General features: G+C 41.7%; 1 protein-coding gene across 1 annotated transcript; it reads right to left on the bottom strand.

Moving 5' to 3' along the window:
* Window positions 1–54: 54 nt before the first annotated feature.
* On the bottom strand, window positions 55–17619 carry LOC115376543 (equilibrative nucleoside transporter 2-like). Its single transcript, XM_030076204.1, has 13 exons — window positions 17400–17619; window positions 13098–13154; window positions 12682–12763; window positions 11598–11743; window positions 10178–10317; window positions 9877–10011; window positions 9542–9639; window positions 8725–8794; window positions 6516–6733; window positions 6239–6341; window positions 5098–5183; window positions 3801–4000; window positions 55–3338 (listed from the first exon to the last, which is right to left on the bottom strand). Exons 2-13 carry the CDS (start codon window positions 13127–13129, stop codon window positions 3227–3229), a joined length of 1422 nt encoding a protein of 473 aa, XP_029932064.1. The 5' UTR covers window positions 13130–13154; window positions 17400–17619; the 3' UTR covers window positions 55–3226.
* Between the last annotated feature and the right edge of the window lie 999 nt (window positions 17620–18618).

Below are 18618 nucleotides of genomic sequence, written 5' to 3'. Positions count from 1 at the left end.
AATCTTAAGTTACCACACTTGACGTTTTCATATAGACAAGACCAGTTCCAAACACCAGTTTATAAAAGAATCCATTTAATGGCACAATCAAAACTATACAGATACATCCACGTGCACAGGCATGATACACTTCACTGTACCGCCTGGTAGATGCTCTGGCAGTACCATCACTTCCATGGTTGCAGTGACGAGCCGCTCTGTTCTCGGGCTGTCATGTCCGTGTTTTCAAGATGCACAAACCAGTTTCACGTAACGCATCACACAGAATGTTCATGATGTGTTCAGGTCACAGCAGGATTGGACTGAATGTTACTACATCACCGACTGCGTTTCCCAATTAGCAGCTCCTGTTTCCATCCAATCCTTTAGGACATGAACACAGCAAAACCTCGTAACATTGGGTTGGTCTTACGGTGGACTGTGACAGAACAACAGCTGCACGTACTTAAGTACCTGTGCCTGCCCTATTTAGCAGGATCTACATCTAATCATTCAAGGAGGATTCTTTCCCAAAATCCCATGAGGAGTAAAGGTAGACAAAACCCCAGGATGTGAATGCAGCATGCATCGAGTCATCTTAATATCTCACAAATATTGCTCCACAAATGCTTTAGGACTCTTGGTCCCATACAGCCCTTGGTTCAGCCTTCTTAACCTCATGTACAACCATTCCTGACACCCAACCAGGGAATGAAATATAAAACAAAACAAAAAAACACTTCAAGCATCTGAGGAAATAAACTAAAAGGTTGATCAGCTAATTGAAAATGAGCAGGACAAGGAAAAAAGGTAAAGAATGTTACTTCTACACCTACATTAGGCTAAATGAAAAAAGTAAAAGAAAATAAAGATAAAAAAAAAAAAAATCAATGAAATATTTACAAAAAACACCATCTTTACTGATGTAGGCTCTTTCCTTGCTACATGGTTCACAGGTAGCAATGTTAAACAAAAAAGAAAAACCAAGAACATGAAATTCATTCTTGTCAACTCTGTTACAGTACGTATCTCTCTCTCCCTCAGGAGCAAAAACATTACAACAGAATTATTGCTTGGCCTTTGTAATGTCCCCAGCATTTTTTTTTTTTTTACCCAATTGTTCTCCCTTAATACTTGATTACACTGACATACATACATGTAAAACAAAAAAGGAGTTACCAATCTACCACCAAAAATGGGGTTTATAAGATACACACTAGGAATTCACAATAACTGCATGACATCGGCCCATATCGGCTTTAGAAATGAGATATTGGTATCGGCTTGAAATGCATCACAGTTCTGTTTGAAAGAAAATGGTACATAAAAATAAATGGCATGTTTTACATAACCTTAGATGAGTAGTTTTCTTATTTTGCCCAGTGGAGTGTGTACATTTAGAAAAGCATTGTGTTTCATGTCTGCATCAACCAGTGGGCCTTCACAATAAGAGCAGGCATAATGAAATGTTAATTCCACTGCAGGAGAGACTTGATACCGACTGCAATCAGGTGTGTATGTATATAATTCTATGAACTTGTTGCCAAAGCCCACTAGTGTCAAAAGTTTCAATGTGATAGTGTTGAGAGGATCAGAGGAGAGCAAAGCCAGCAGGGGGCAGCAGCAGCTTTAATGGTGGCCAAAACAACTGATCAACAGGTGGCAGTAGATGGCTGGGGGATCAAAGGAGTGTCAGCTTACAAATGGAAAAGGAAAAAAAAAAAAAAAAAAAAAAAAAAAGGTGGTGCTGAAAGAGACCAAACCTGGTCAGGCATCCTTCCCTTGGTAAACAAAACGACAACAAACTAAAAGATTGTTCTTCCTGCGTAGCCCAGAGCCGCGGTATGAAGAAATATGAAACAAAAAAGCTTTGCTGTAACTAATCCAAGACAAAGAAGACTCACTCACTTAACGAAGCAAAGCCCTGTAATACAGTCAGAATCCAAAATAAAAGAAATCAAATCGGACATGTAAGCGTCTGTTATCACAGAGCTTAGTGGTGGGGTGAAAAAAAAACAAAAAAACAATTGTCTTTCCTATCAGGAACAATGATTTTTAATCTACCTACTGGGCAAAAAACAAAACAAAACAAAAACAACAACAAACGCTTCCACAAACCAACTCGAGGGTTTTTCCCTTTTGCTGTGATTCGCTGAGATTAATGACCTAAACACATTACTTTTAAATGAAACGGAACACAGACACAACAACAACTGAAGGTCCAGAAAAATAACTTCGTGAAAAGCGGTGGGTTCGCCCATCACAATCTGAAATGAGGAGTCTAAGCCTGTGCGCTCAGGCTGCCGCATACACAGACAGCACGGCGTGTAACACGTTTCCCTTATTTACACCTCCTGCAGTCTTGACAGTCACGTAGGGCTGAAAGTGGCGCTCTGTGATCTAGGGCTGGGTATCGATTCAGATTTTCCAGATCAATTCGATATTACAAGGTCCCAATTCGATTCGATTCAAGATTCGATTTGATATCGATTCAGTCAGGGATTTTTCAGTTAAAATACCAACTTTACTTGGATACAAAAAAAATTCTTTGTTTAATACCTGCATACATGCTTGGGGTTGTCACTTCACTTAAATGTTTGCGTGTCGTAGCGTGGCTCCAGAGTTTTAATGAGGCTTCGGAAATCGTTTTCGACGCTGTATGGTCGTAGGTCCTTGCATATAAAAACAGCAACAGCCTCGGTTAATTTCTCTGCACGCTGAGAGTTTGCTGGTAACTTACGCGCCAACACCTGCTCCAGGTTGGTTTGTCTGAGCCGTGCCGACTGTTTTTTTTTTCCACAGTATTTTACCTTTCCGTTGCATATCTTGCATATTGCTTGTTTTTTTGTCCAACTCGTCGTTTTCCTTGTGCTTGTTGTTAAATCCGAAACACATCCAAACATGAGCTTTTAAACTGGCTGGCGGTGCCTTCAGTGGTGCGCTCGCTCCAGCCATGTTGTTTGACTGCTGGCAGCAACAACATCTGCCATGAAATGCAGCGCTAAATGCTGATCACGCGTCCAAAGAAGAAAAAAAATAGTTAAATTAAAAGACTGATTTTTGGATTTTATGAATCGATATCGAACCACCTAAAGGGAAATCGATTAAATTGATTTTTTTTAACCCAGCCCTGCTGTGATCTGAGCCTCACTGCTCACCATCAGCAGTCCAGCCCCTCTCTCGGGTTAAAGGTGCGAGTCTTTGTGTCTGTGTATGCATGTGTGTGTGTGTGTGTGTGTGTGTATTTCTAGACCAGGGCTCGCAGGGCGAAGGACAGGGCCGCTCCTATGGACAAACCCAGGGCCAGGAAGAAGGTCATGAGGGCTCCAGCTGTCTCGGCGTCCTTGGGCTCCACCAACCTGCCAAGACAGAGAGCAGCACAAACCAAGTCAACCACACAGCCCCCTCATATTGATTAGAAGTGCTATTTAAAAAAAGCTGTTAAATCATTTTGTAATTCCATGTACCAGTCAACGAGTACAAATTATGTTTTTCTTGCAAACACTACCTGCCGGATCCACTTTCCAATTCAAATAGGAAAATAAAAAGAAAGAAGCCATTACATTTAGTCAAATAATGGGAGCTTGTTGGGTTTTTTTATATTTGCATAGTCTGCTTTGTTTGTGTCCATTTATGTGCTAAAAGTGTTATTTTGGGAGCTGTTTTGCTACAGAAGTGAATGGACAGATAAGAATATAGTACAATACTATTCAGGGAATAGTATAAATATGACAATTTTTTACCATATTTACATTTATGTTGTTCACTGTCATGTTAACAGCTTACTGCTGTCCAAGCAGCAGTAAGCTGTCTCCACTCACTGCGGGGCGTAGGACATGGAGAGGCACACAAAGTAGCCGCTGGACAGAGAGAAGAAGACCATGATGACGGCGAACACGGCATCATGGGGGAAGTAGACGGGCAGGAAGGACCGACTCTGGACGTTGCAGAGCATCAGCAAGGGGATGAACACGACCCTGGAGACGACCAGCGCCGGGAAGAGAAGGGAGTCCTTGCGGGGCTGGAAAGCAGAGACACAAACAACAGAACAACAGACCCCATCCAGTCAGTCCAGTTCAATTTGCATTTCCCAGAAGCCACGGCCCACGTTTAACCACAGAGGACACAAACGGCATTTTGGATGGGAGGGAATCACAGGGAATATATGAGTAGAGTAGAACAGAGTTGAGCTCTCAAAAAACCTATTTCCAAATGTATTCATTTCTATCAAGTTTTTTTTCCACATACCAATTAAAATAAAAACACTAGTAGGCTAAAGTGATATTTGAGGCGATAACTGATTTTGTGACAAAATTTTAGATTTTTTTTATGTGAAGCATTACAGTCAAGTCGGGAATGGCATTCATCTGTTTTTGCAAATAAACTCATTATGTACAGAAAGAGACAACAGCAGGATGGAGAGCCAGGAAAATTATAATTATAGTTTACTGTCCTCAGGGACAAAAGTTTTAGAATACACATGAGAAATATCCCCATAAAATACACCAAAGAAAAACAGAGCTACAAAAATACATTTTTTAAAAAAGCTAGCCAGCACAACACACATTTGCAGGAGCACAAGCACAGAGACTGCTGTGTGTGCAGCAGAGTGACAGGGATGATCACTGATGGAGATGCTACATGAAAACATCTAACTAAAACTTCTGCATTTCACTTTCAAGCTGATGTGAAATCATTTTTATTGAAAAGGTCTTGTTTTCACCCAGCCGGCACCCGTGTGGCACACAGGGCTGTAATCTGCAGTGCACTTTGTATGAGCTGAATTTAGATGGATTTCTACCCCGCAAACACATCACCGTTAATCCATGAGAAGGGAGCAGATGGAGGGAAAGGAGGTGAAAGAAAGAAAGGAGAAAAAAATGGAAACAGGCGGACAGGAGTGGGCGATGGTGAGGATGTGCTGCCTGGAGGGGATTTCCATGTGTAGGCGTGGAAGCTAAGACGACTTTGTATTGTGGGAGTGTTGAACCATCTGGCACAATAAAAGTGGATTGGAAAAAGTTCCAAGTAGTGGGAGCATTTGGTCCAGCTGCATAAATGATGCAGGAGTAGAAAAGCATCGCCTCCCTGCGTAGAAATCAAGACAGTCACACTGACCCACTGTATCCAGGTCGTGACGGTCCGGCCAAGCCAGTCGTTGATGTTGAACATCAAGAAGCAGCACACGGAAATGAAGAAGCGCTCTGAAACACAAGTTATGAGAGAAGAAAGGTTTCAACTCAGCAGAACACGATGTCCAGGTACACTGAATGTACACAAGGAGTACACACAGATAAGCCTAATCATCAAGGTATTTTTATAGTCCAGTAATTTTAGGCCAAAATTGGGGTCAACCTAGGACAAATTGCAAGAGAAGCAAACTCAACTGATTTTGTATCCTCAGTTTGTCCTGAGTGAGGGGAAAAAAAGTCCCAAGGAATCCCATTGGTGGAAAGTTTTGAAAATCACCTATTTATGACCACATATTACCAAAAAACAGTGTTTTTAACACACAGGGGACAGGGGTTCAAAATTTTACTTTCAGATATCACTATAAAAATTCACAAGTTGATTAAACACACAAAGACAAGAAAAAAAGTCAATTACAAGTTCTTTGAATTATTCTGTTTACACATGCATATCACACATTATCTGATTTGATATGCGCTAATAAGGAATATAAGGAATAAATGCCAGAACAGATATTTAAACAGTGAATTAAAAGGTTACTATATATGTATAGTAACCTTGTAATTCACTGTTATATAGTAACCTTTTAATTCAAGGTTACTATACATATATAGTAACCTTTTAATTCACTATTTAAATATCTGTTCTGGCATTTATTCCTTATATTTCTCATTAGCCCATATCAAATCAGATAATGTGTGATATGCATGTGTAAACAGAATAATTCAAAGAATTTGTAATTGACTTTTTTTCTTGTCTTTGTGTGTGTAATCAACTTGTGAATTTTTATAGTGATTTCTGAAAGTAAAATGTTGAACCCCTTTCACCTGTGTGTTAAAAGGCTGTTTTTTGGTATTATATGGTCATAAATAGGTAATTTTCAAAACTTTCCACCAATGGGATTTCTTGGGACTTTTTTCCCCTCACTCAGGACAAACTGAGGATACAAAATCAGTTGAGTTTGCTTCTCTTGCAATTTGTCCTAGGTTTTTTCATAAAATGACTGGACTATTAGTGCAGTGGGGGGGGTCTAGTCTAATCAGAGAGTGGAGGTGAAGTGAGGTCGTACCCCATTTCCCTGGGAACAAGGTTTTGACGTCCACGGTGACTGCAGGGAAGACGGACAGAGTCACCGTGAACACAAACGTCACGCAGAACGCCATCACCCACACCTTAAAAGGAAAGCAGACAAAGTCTCAAGTGACTTTTAAACATGAGGAAATCATGACTAAATTCACAATGAGCCTCATAATAAGCCAACCGAATTTTTCCAAACAAACAGGCCACGTTATCCAAAAAACTGCACCCTGTGAATGAAAGCCTTGTATCAGTCCGGTGTTGTGTACCTTTTTGAAGACCTCTTTGACTGAGGATTTGGTGTTGGCACTCTCAGCCTGCTCCAAGGACAGGAAGGCCTGCTTGGCCCCGTCTGGACTGGCTCCAGCCTCAGCCTCAGCCACAGCCTCAGCCTCAGCCTCAGCCGCACTGCCAACACCGGCTCCACCGTTGGACACCGGGCAGCTGGCGTGGCCGTTCAGCTTGCTGTTCTCTACCGCGCTGGTCTCTGCAGTTAAACACAAGACGACGTTATATCTTAACAAGCGGATGAATACAATTTAGAACATAAACTTTGCTGCTGTTCTGCATGCGGGTGAATGACAGACGTGGAAAAGAGTATCTTGCTGAATGAAGAGGATTAGCGGTCGGCGGGTCTCTGTGTGTCTGACAGGCCCATCTTTGTCTGCCAGGATTCTAAACGAGATAAATGAGGGTAAACTGGCCTAACGAGATAATGCTCCATTGAATCAGTTTGATTCAGCCAGACTGAGAAAGACACAGCTGTTGACTCAAGTGGATTATTAAACGTCACACGAATGTTAGGATTATGAATGGTAGGAGTATTAAAGGAATAGTTCACCCAGAAATGAAAAACGGAGTCTTTATGTACACCCTCTCATGCCTGCTGAAACCCTGCTGGGGTGAACTGTCAGGCTGTGCTTAGGCTTGGCTCAAACCGACAATTTAATTTAAAACTGACAATGAATTGAATCAATCAGCAATGCCTATTTAGCGACTGCTTGACACTGCCATGGTGAATCCTAAGGTGTGTGCACATACTCTAATCATCAATTACCAATGGCTAGGGAGCTCAATGGGTCAATGCAGCTGTGCACATGTTGACGCAAGTCTTCGATTGCACTGTGCATCCAGCGTGTTGTGTAAAATACTAGACTCTTGAACCCACAGTCAAACTGTTGAATTCAACAGGATTGGATTTCATTGCCTTTGTTTACCTTCTGCAGCCCCATTCACCTGGGACTAGTATTACCTGGGGACAACTAGTAAGTTGTAGTAATAGTGGAGGTCTTCGGTGATCGTAATCCTGTGCAAATAGGGCTGCAGTGTAAATTATAAATAAAGACATTTGATAGCACTGTGGGTGCAAATTCCCATTTGCAGAAAGAACAAGCTCAAATTCATCAGAAGAGTGAAATCTCAAAAAAATGATGAGACGGGTGACATGCATGGCAGCATGCGGTTGGTAACATTTTTCTCTTTCATCAGGCTCAACACACCTTTGGTGCTGCTGTTGCTAGGTAATACTAGCCCCGTGTGAATAGATCTTAAAATGAGGCGGTGCCTGCTAGATCATTGTGTACTACCCTTACACGCCAAGCTCAAGATCATAAAGGTGTTTTAACTGACATAAAGATGAGACATGACAAGTTCATGAACACATTTCATGCAGAAGCCTTACACAGCCCTTCTTGGGAAAGTTGATCCAACCAAGTAATTCCCTGCAGGACCTGTTTGAATTAAGTGGCTGTGGTTTCAACTGCTGCATGTGTGACTCAGTTTGATTGAGACTTTAATTTGTAGAATAATGCCACATTCATGTCAAAGGATTCATGGGATGATGTGGAGCCCTCCACTTCAGGGTTTGCGAAGCTCAAACATAAGAAATCCATCTAGATTCATGTGCTTCAGAACGTGGACACAGAAACGCTGTTTGCCATTACATTCAATTCAATTCACATTTGGCTGACGCTTTTATCCAAAGTGACGTACATGTGGGATTTTTTATACACGACAAACAAAGATCTATTCAGTGGAGAACAACGACATCAAGTGCCCTAAAGTTCTGGTTGTGGTCCAGAGGACAGAGGAGCAACAAGGCAGCGCCAAGAGGGCATGTACAGAGCGCATAAAGAGCACAGAGGAATGAAGAACGAACCAACAAGGCTTGCTTTAGCCAACAAGCATTTTTCACTGGTGGCTAACTGTTGTTTTAGCAGATCAAATTTATTGTCATACACAGAAAACTCTAATTTATGTAATGTAATAATGTAATATGTAATAATTTGTGTTACATGTACAATTGCTTTGGAGAAAATTCTGAGAGTGACTCATGAAATCACTAGGGCGGGGGAGCTTTACGCTGCATGGAGAAATGCTGTCAAATCTCTGTGAGACGCATTACTGCAGAAGAGCTTTATAGTCACTTTAAGATGAGTAAAGTGTGCAGTCAGATAGAGTCCAATGGTGAAATCCCACCTTTCAGCAGTTCATCTGTGGTGCCTGCTTCGTACTGGCTGCTTCTGTTCAAGTAGAACTGGGCAAACTCCTGTATGGAAACACCAGAGGAAACGAGGCCTTACATAACAATAAGGAAATGCACAGTGGAAGTGATTCATCACATCCTCTGTTTTCCCATCATCCATCAGTGAGGATACTGAAGACATAAAGGCAGACTGGGCACAGGGTCGGAATTAGCGGGGATGAGACTCTGATTCAGGCTGATAAGATGGCTGGATTTTTACATAAAAGGCGGACAATTTAATCTTTCTATCCATTGTGGAACCTCTCAAATACTTGTTTTCTCATGTCTTTTTTTTTTTTTTTTTTTGCACCATAATACAGAGACAATTACATAAATTAAAAAAAAAAAAAAAAAAAACAATAATACAGAAAGTGCTGGAGAGGTAAAAAACCCAAAATGGGCTTATTCAAAGAAACCTCCCCCCAAAAAAGATAATATAACAAATAAAATAAAATACTCAAAATTCAATTAACGATACTCAAAATTCAATTAACGCTTCGATAAGCTTTGTGAATGACCAGTCATCTCCTCCCAAGGCCTCTCCACTCCCATGTAAAAAAAAATACACCACAAACAAAGTTACTCCTCAAGTCTTTCTAAATAATGTTCAAGCCCAGGAGGGTGAATGTACAGACTCTGGCGCTCTCTAAATGCAGGGTGGGAAAAGTGTGGGACAGAAACAGACTGAGGGTGCATTGTGATGATGTGGGTGGGGGGTTAGCGGGTAAGCAGTGAGGGGATATTGCAGCTTTGATGGGGGTGCCTACTGACCAGACGGGGCAGGAGCAGGTAGCTAAACAGTGTGGCCAGGGTCCCGACACACGGTGTGATGAAGTATCCCAAAGCCGCTGTCTCAGAGTCGACATCACCTAAATGACACACACACACACACACACAGACAAATTAGCTAACTAAGACAATCTGAGAAAGAAAATCACTAGGTAGCTGAAAACATCATTCAAAGGGACCCAACACAAGCTGTGTCCTTGAATTTACAGAGTGTGGTGGGTGGCGTCATGCTGATTTGACTTAAAACGTCTCACTGGAATTGACTGTGTTACTAGGCAACTGGGGATTTGGCACCCAGTGGTATATGTGAATCTCACTGGCTATGGCTAGCAGCATGGCGACAGCAGCAAAAGTCCCGGCGAGGCCCTGGCCGCTCATGAAGATGGCACTGTATCTCAGAGGCAGCAGGCCCACCAGGCCGAACAAACTGCCCTGCAGCACGGCCCCGAACGCTGGGGGAGGAAAGGGGGACTCAAATTAATGTAACACACACAAACACACATTTCTAATCTCTTTCACTCAGAACATTCCACGCCCACACTCACACACAGATGTGATTAGACCCCACGCATGAAGCCAAGACGCCGCTCACTCTCACATACAATCACATGAGCTTACAGTTGATGAACCAAATAGTGGCCATGGTGATAGAGAAGAAGCGGTCCTCCTCCATGGGCACTTTAACCAAAACGGCGGTGAGCATGAAGAGCAGCAGAATGAAAACCAAGCTGCCCGCGATACGCATCGCCTCCGATATCCTGCAACACACAGCGGCCCACCAGAACACACTTCAGTCATTTCACCTCGGCGTTTTATCCTCACACTGGCTAGGCAGTGCCCAGCAAGCATTAAAAGGCTGCACACTCTTAGTATGATCTTGGCAGATCTAATTAACTGGGTACAGCAAAACCACTTCATCATAGCCAATACTTGAAGCATAGTATTCACAATCAGTAATTTACAATATGAAGCGCCGATCAGAGTCATTAGTTTTACCTAATATAGGAGATTTGACATTTTTCTGCATATAAAAAAAAAAATTATGTTGATTTTCAATACCATAAAGCTCTGTATAGACCTACAGTATAATTAACAGCTGTCTTCCATCCACATTGTATTGCTAGATTGTATTTTATATCTAACAGCTGAGGTATACAAGCAGTAAACACATCCTCTCACTTTGTCACATTCATTTTTGACAGGTATAATCACCATCCGAGCTGCCCGATGTCTGTTTTCTTTACATGTGCTTCCTACCGTATGTGACATTTTATTTTTATTTTGCTCTGAGAGTCACTGTATTGTCATTTTGTTGTTGCTGCGGACAAACGTGTCTCTGCCCACCTCTGGTTTGGATGACTGCAACTTTAGTAGCTCTTAAAGCAAAACTGAGCTTTGGCAGTGCGCTGTGTTGTCTTATTCCCTGTGCTCCCCTGGACTGCTAAACCACAATACTTAATTTCTGTCACTCCATTCACTTCCATAGCGAAAAAAGCTCCCAAAATATAAACAATATCAATAAAAATATGCAAACAAAGTATATTATGCCAATATAAAAAGGAAATCCTGACACCCATTTTTCTTCAAATAACTACAATTATTTGTAAGAGTACAATCAGGGTGCTTCTTCCTGGCTTTAGGTGGAAGTTTCTTGCCCGATCTACTTTTCAGTTCAACTTCTGGTTTATTTTGGGAGCTCTTGTGCCATGCTATGGAAGTGAGTGGACAAACACAAACACAGTATTGTAAATTAGCAGCCCAGGGGAACAAGGAGCAACTACCGAGGCTATTTTACCATGATGTGGACTCATTTGATGTTAAACCCAACACTCAACCAAAGTTCAATTTTGCTTTGTGCCATCATACCCAGGTTTTATGTTTGTCTTGTATCCAATTACAGTGTGATCACTCAGGATGTATGTCGGTGTAAAAGGAACCTAATGGTCTGGTGTCAGTCCAACTGCAATACCAGTGCAACTCTATCCTCCACCTTGTCAGAGCTCAAAACCGCAAGCAAAGCTGTGAAACAACGCCTTACCTCTGGTAGAGGAAGGAGTTGAGCAGGGTGAAGAGCAGCAGGGGAAGCTGGGATAGCAGGGTCATCCAGTTGTTGAAGTAGTACTCTTTGCGAACCACCACCGTGCCATTGCTCCATTCTGTTGTGTTCAGACGGCCCTGGAAATACTAAGAATCAAGAGGACATGAGACGTTAGATACATCTGGCAGTCACAGTCCAACTAGTATCCTTGGGCTTAATGGGCCTCAGCTTCATGTAATAAGTATTTTTACTATAAAGAGGAGTAAGACAGGCAAGTATGCAAGAGATCCAACAAAAGTCTGGTGAAGTGATATGCTAAATACTGCAACAATAATGGTGCTTTGTCATTTACTTTTCTGGCTTGAAAGAAAATGTGTTATGACAGTCACTTAGTAGCTAAAAACAGCTAAGGCTGCAGTGTCGGTGCAGAGCAGGAATACACATGCCGATTACACACTGTGGATCACTGAATTCACTCTAGGACCGGAATGTAACATGTTTGTGAAAAGAGGCCTCAACCAGAACGTGGAGACATACGTACACGTGCAAGATGATGCACGGTTAACTGGCCTGGTAGTCTTATGATTGATTGTGGGTACTTCTACGAGGTCAAAGGAAAACGTGACAGGTTAACGTGCCTTACACGCTGACTGTGTGACAGAGAGCTCAACAAAATGCACTGACCCCTGGCCACCCACCACCAACTCAACTAATTCTATCCACGCTATAGTTACTTTAGATTACACGTGCATGCAACCGTTCAGAGATTTTCTTGACATTTTCCTTAAGTATGTCAACCGCCTGTCAGTCTAAACCCACTTAATTTCACTGCCAATCCCCTCAAACTAGAGAAGTGACCTGCACTGGCTTTGATCCAGCATGTGATTCTTTAAGTGTGACAAGGTTTAGGGTCATGGGGACAGACGGCCAACAAATCACAATCGCCCCTAAGCCCTCTGTGTAGACCAGCATGGCTTCGATAAGGACAAACAGGTGATGTTACCATCCTCTTAACAAGCACTGGACTGAACCACTGCAAAGCGTAAGCAGTTTGTGTTTTGTTATGCTTTGTTTTGTTTTTTACCATGGAAGCAGTCATGAAGAAGTTCCATGGTAGTAGAGTTCCCAAGCCCAGAATGAAGAAGATGATTCCTACTAAGCAGGCCCTGTGGATAGGGGGGAAAAAACTGTGTTATTTGAAGAAGATTTATAAAAACAGGATTCTATTGCTGCTGTAGGAGCCAAAGCAACTGATGGGACTTGTCTAAAATCTGTAAAAGGGAATGATACTGGTGGCAGACCCATCACTCCATCGCTAATGCCTCAAAATGTTCCTAAAACATCAATACAGTTTTTCCATTAAATGTTCCATTAAGACTCTTTTTTAGTCATTCAAAGGATGGTTTTAACACATTTGACACATGGACAGTTTTGTTCAGTGAACATCAAACTTTTAGAAACCAAACACAAGTGGACACTTTTCATAAGAAGTCAACTCACCGGTCCTGAGGGGCGTCCATTCGCCCCGTCATCCTGATGTAGGAGGTTCTGGTCAAACTATGGGGGCAACAGGAGAAAGGAAAAGTCAGCAGCATTTCCAAAGCTTATTGTGCATGTACTGCTCACCAGACGTGCCTCTGCCAAGGTTCCCCTTCTTACAGACGCAGGAATCCATTACATTCTGGCATGAGGCTGCAAGGGGCTGTCCAAACCTGCCTCCAGACAAGCACGACACATATAGACTATAGGGCACACTGGTGTGATCTGTGTATGGGAATGATAGATGATGCAATACCTTTCACTGCCTATGGTCATTCAGCCAGACAAACTCCAAAACCTGATAATAAATCACTCTGCTCTGACCTCTACAATATTACATTGGGCTCTGACTCAATTAAATTCCAACAACCTGTTCTGCTGTGTAGTTTGTATGAACGGCAAGAGAGCCACTCGGAATGCCAGCAGTGCATGTGGTGGTTCCCAGTTCAATGACCTGAATAACTACGGCCAGTTCCACTGATGTTCCAATGAGGCCCTGGCACAGAAACCGACACCCCGAGGCTGAATACCTTCTCTGCCTCTTTAATGTGTAGATTAGTCAAGAATCTGAGAGTTCATTCACTGAGCGCGCACATCAACTCACTTAGACTGAGGGAGAAAATAAAACACACACACACACACACACACACACACACACACACACACACAGGCACAACAGAACCACAAGGATACTGCCCCAGCTGCTAAGGATATCTGGGCTTGTTAATTCTTTGAAGCCTGTGCCGTCTTAACACACGAGGCCACTGGCTATGCTGTGAGTAGAAAAAAAAAAAAAAAAAACTGGAACCTGGTCGGGAAGCAGGCCAAACAAGGATAATTGCGAATAGGCTCCACATGTCTAGTAGTTCTACTTTAGGAGTGAGTGCTAGACTAGTAACAGTTTGTGCTAAAAAGTACAGCTCATCAACGCTCAACAACTCTATTACATAACACTGAGTCACTGCAAGGTTGTTTTTCATTTCAGCGGCAGCAGAACCCAGGATATAAAAGGGAAGACATAGGAAAGAGTAAAATAACTACTGTGGCCGGATGTAGCCTGGGGTTTTTTTCCACTGATGCCATCACTTCTGCAGAGCGGTTTGGAGTTTCCATCTGTTTAGTGCTGATGTGAAAGGATAACTGGGTGGTTGTAGTTCCCTCCTGTTACTGTTGTTGGTAACCCACCACTAACACCTTGTATCTAAAAACAATGGCCTGCTCAAACACACACATGGCGCTAATTCCATGACACAAACTTTGCTTAAATTTTATGACTCCTTGTTGTATCCAATTATCAGTGTACGTAAATATGATATACAAACAACAGTACATCCAGCACAAAGTTAGATATAGACAACTCCATATTCAAAGAGCTAGAGCTCAGGTCTGATCTGGTAATACTCCTACTGTTTGGAGCTGTTTCAAACATGGTGCCAAAGTATGCTGTCTCTTATTATAATTATGTCTCTGACTTAACATAAACATCTTTTCTCTCTTTTTAAATTATCAATTTGCGTTGCGTCTTCCTTCATCTCAGTAAAGCAAGACACCTTGACAATACAGCCATGGGTGTGCCTTTCACAGCCTGGCTCTCCAGCAGATTGGCCTGGTTAGACATCATTACATTCAAACTAGACATAGTGTTTTTAAGCAGCCAGGCAGAACTGATGTGCATGAGCTGGTAAATCATGGACAAGGCTTAAATGATGTCTACACATAAAAATCAACAACAGTGTATTTTTTGTTTGTTTGTTTGTTTGTTTGGGGTTTTTTGTTTTGTTTTAAACACAGCAATAAAAAAGTAAAAAAGAGGACTGAATAAGACTGGGACTACCACAGACGTTTACATGCTAGACTAGAATTCAATCAGCTGACTGCCAGCACATATAAGTTCTCCTAATATAGTTAATTTTGTTAAAAAAAAAAAAAAAAAAAAAAAGAGGAACACATATTGAGCAAGCCAAGAGATTTGAACTCACATTACATGAGTTTTTGCTTCTTACAGACAAATACAAAAACTGTTTTGTGGATACCCAAAGACAGCACTAAGGAAACAAGTAGTACAGTCACCCAAACAATCCCAGAGGCTTCACAGTGATATTTTCTTATCACCCTGGATTTATTTTGTAACAAGAGTGTGTTGCAGCTGGCACAGCAGAAACCTTCAGAGGTCACCTAAGGCAAGGACTCAAAACATGAGCCTAGGGGATTTAAAATAACACTGTTGACAACAGCCACAAAAGTCTTTAAAGGTCCACCGTCCATAGGGAGGTCTGCTTCCATTATCTCAATAATAGTCCGACATAACTGATTTGAAATGCTTATGAGCAGAAGTGAAAGCAGCTACTGGTTAGCTATCTAAATTCAGTCATAGGACTAGGACATGTAAGACGTTACAAAGGGAGTACGTGTTTGTGCTTATGTGTGTGTAACTAGGAAAACCAGAATAAGAAAAAATATAATTTTCAAAGACTCATTCCATTGAGTTTTCAGTAGGGTTGAGGAGAACGGATATTAAAACAGGATGCTATCGCTGATGTAGGAGCCTAAATAGTAGCAACTACATGAAAATGGGTTCTCTGGGCAGCCACGGCTCTCCCCTTTGCAGACATGCCCACCTCACGCTAATCCCATGCAGTTTGGGCCACAAACCACGCAGTCCACATGTGTTCTTCTGGCCTGTTGTAAAATGGTGTGTTTGTGCAGACTGGGGCCTAAACAGTCTTGGAGTTGCATAAATTGGGTTTCACTGGAAAGCTGAGACTTGTGGGTTTCAATGAGCCACATCTGATTCATGTGTGTCATTGTAGTGAGGCCAGATTATTTGGAAATTGACATCACTGTATAAAATGACTCACTGTGATGTTTAGAATAATCACTGCCTCACAAAACACAACCACAAACTAGATTTTTTTTTTTTAAAGCAATAAATCATAATAGCAAATTGCAATACTTGTAGAATTGTAATAATTAAAGAATCGCAATACATATCAAATCTAACCAAGTATTGTGTATTGTGTATAGTCATGTATTGTATTGAGTTTTGATGCACATTATCAGCATAAAATAGCATCGTTCCCCCTCACAAACAGCTGTCCAACAATTGTTCAACTCAAAAGGAAAAAAAAAAATCAGAAAGGAGGCAGGTGTGGTATTTCTCCACCAAGACACACCTCAATCATAAAGGAGGGGAATGTATACTCATGACATATTGTCATTTGAGCAAGGTTGCGTCTGTCAGCACCGACATGCCGGCCGAAGCAGAAGCTCGCCTGTATGAGCAAAATGGAATCACTGGAGTATGAGAATGGCAGAGGCAAGACTTTTCCAGAGGCTGTCAAAGGGAATTCTGCAGATCCTGGCCCTCTTTAACCACTGATGATAAGGTCATAACGGTGTTTGTTTCCCTACTGAGTCACCTGCTGAGACATTATTGGTTCTGCCAGTTATCTACAATGACTCATTCAATCCATGTGCTCAGCAGAAGGCAGGTGCCATGATGCATGGCACAGCACTAAACCTCTATTATTACAGTCAGTGTACACAGGAAACTGGACACATGTTGGGAAAAAGAACCTGAAGTGATTCTATAATTGCTTTTCATCCCTAAGTTTAAAGTCACTAAAACATCACTACTGAATACAACTGACACAAGTTCCTATAGAATATTACGGTGATATCACAGGGGCTTCAAAATACAATGTAGTGCTAATGGTGTCTATAAACTCACTAAACACCAGGCCTCAACATGTATATTATATAAGTTAGGCTATATTATGATGGTATAATATGATGCAAAACCTTCTACAGTCAGTATGAACTCACTGTAGAGCACATGTTGTATCTAGGTCCTTTGCCTAAAAGATTACAGCAGTGATTTTTCCTAAGAAACGATTCAATATCTTACGCAATGATTTAAAAAGACGAATTACATCATTAGACATAAACCTACATTAACATACGTGACAGTTGGACACTTGTGGATACACCTGTTTTTGTCAGTCTCTCTGGAGGAGCGGAAAACAGGATTTCAAAATATGAAGCTAATACAACCATCCTAGTTCACGTTGTTCATCATTCAGAGAGGTCTTGGAGTCAGATAGCTGTACTCTCTGGAGTCGAAATGTCTTCAGTAAAACCGGGGCGAGCCAGTTTACGCTAAAAGAGGAGAGCAGCGGTCGCACAGCACACCATTTGCCAGCATCACGGTAACGTTACGGTGAATGTTAGCTAGCCTTAACCAGGAATATGACCACGACTCACCTTGGCAAAACGCTGGTCCTGTTACTGTATCGTCATCGTGTTGCTACGGTTAGTAGGAGACGAGTACATATCGTAGACGAGCAAAAGCGCGTCGGCGACATGAGGGAAAATATGCGTAATGTTACTCTTCTTCACTACACGTGGCGGAAACGCAAGGTGTCTACTAATAGCCACACACGGAGCGACACAGCTTTGTGTGGCTGTTGAATGTGTGTGTGTGTGTGTGTGTGTGTGTGTGTGTGTGTGTGTGTGTGTGTGTGTGTGTGTGTGTGTGTGTGTGTGTGTGTGTGTGTGTGTGTGTGTGTGTGTGTGTGTGTGTGTGTGTGTGTCTTCTTCTTCTTGCGCATTACCGCCACCTACTGTTCCGGAGTGTGGATCAGACAATAGACTTACAGACTAACAATATTATACACTTGTGCCAAAAAAAAAAAAAAAAAAAAAAAGAAAGAAAGAAAATTATAAAAGTATATATATATATATATATATATATATATATATATATATATATATGTATATATATACACACACACACACACACACACACACACACACACACACATATATATATATATATATACATATACACACACACACTTCCTACTATTAATGCCCTACCCATGTAACAAACTGCCACCTAGACTCTAACCCTCCTTATCCATCAGATTCTATAATAAACACCTGTATCCCTTAAGAAAGCCATCAGTATCCTAACCAGCTCTCTCCTTTCCATACTCAACAATACTTTTAATGTAAGATCCTTTATCCCTAAGTCCCTCATCTTATTGCTCATCACTTCTCTCTGCATCTCATATTTCTGACACCTCAAGACCACATGCTCCACTGATTCCTCCTCCTGACATCCCTCACACAGACCAGTCTGGTGTTTCCCTAACAATTTCAATGTTTTGTTCAGTGCACAATGCCCCAACCTTAATCTAGTCATCACAATCTCCTCTCTCCTATGCCCACTTCCCTTCCTTTCACCTCGAACACTTTTTTGAATTTGATAAAAATGCCTCCCTTTCTCCTCACCATCCCACCTTTCTTGCCACATCTGAATTGTCCTCTCCCATATTGCACATTTAACCTCTGCTTTGCTAATACTCACTTGCATTTCTACACTTCCTTTCCTCAACGCCCTCCCTGCTAACTTATCTGCCCTCTCATTCCCCCTCACCCCTACATGTGCTGGAACCCACAGAAACCTTATAGTCCAGTC

Source organism: Myripristis murdjan, chromosome 18 (assembly GCF_902150065.1).
Source record: "Myripristis murdjan chromosome 18, fMyrMur1.1, whole genome shotgun sequence".
In the NCBI taxonomy this organism is placed as follows: domain Eukaryota; kingdom Metazoa; phylum Chordata; class Actinopteri; order Holocentriformes; family Holocentridae; genus Myripristis; species Myripristis murdjan.
Note: the sequence above shows the minus strand (reverse complement) of the source record. Positions and strands in the feature narration are given on the sequence as shown.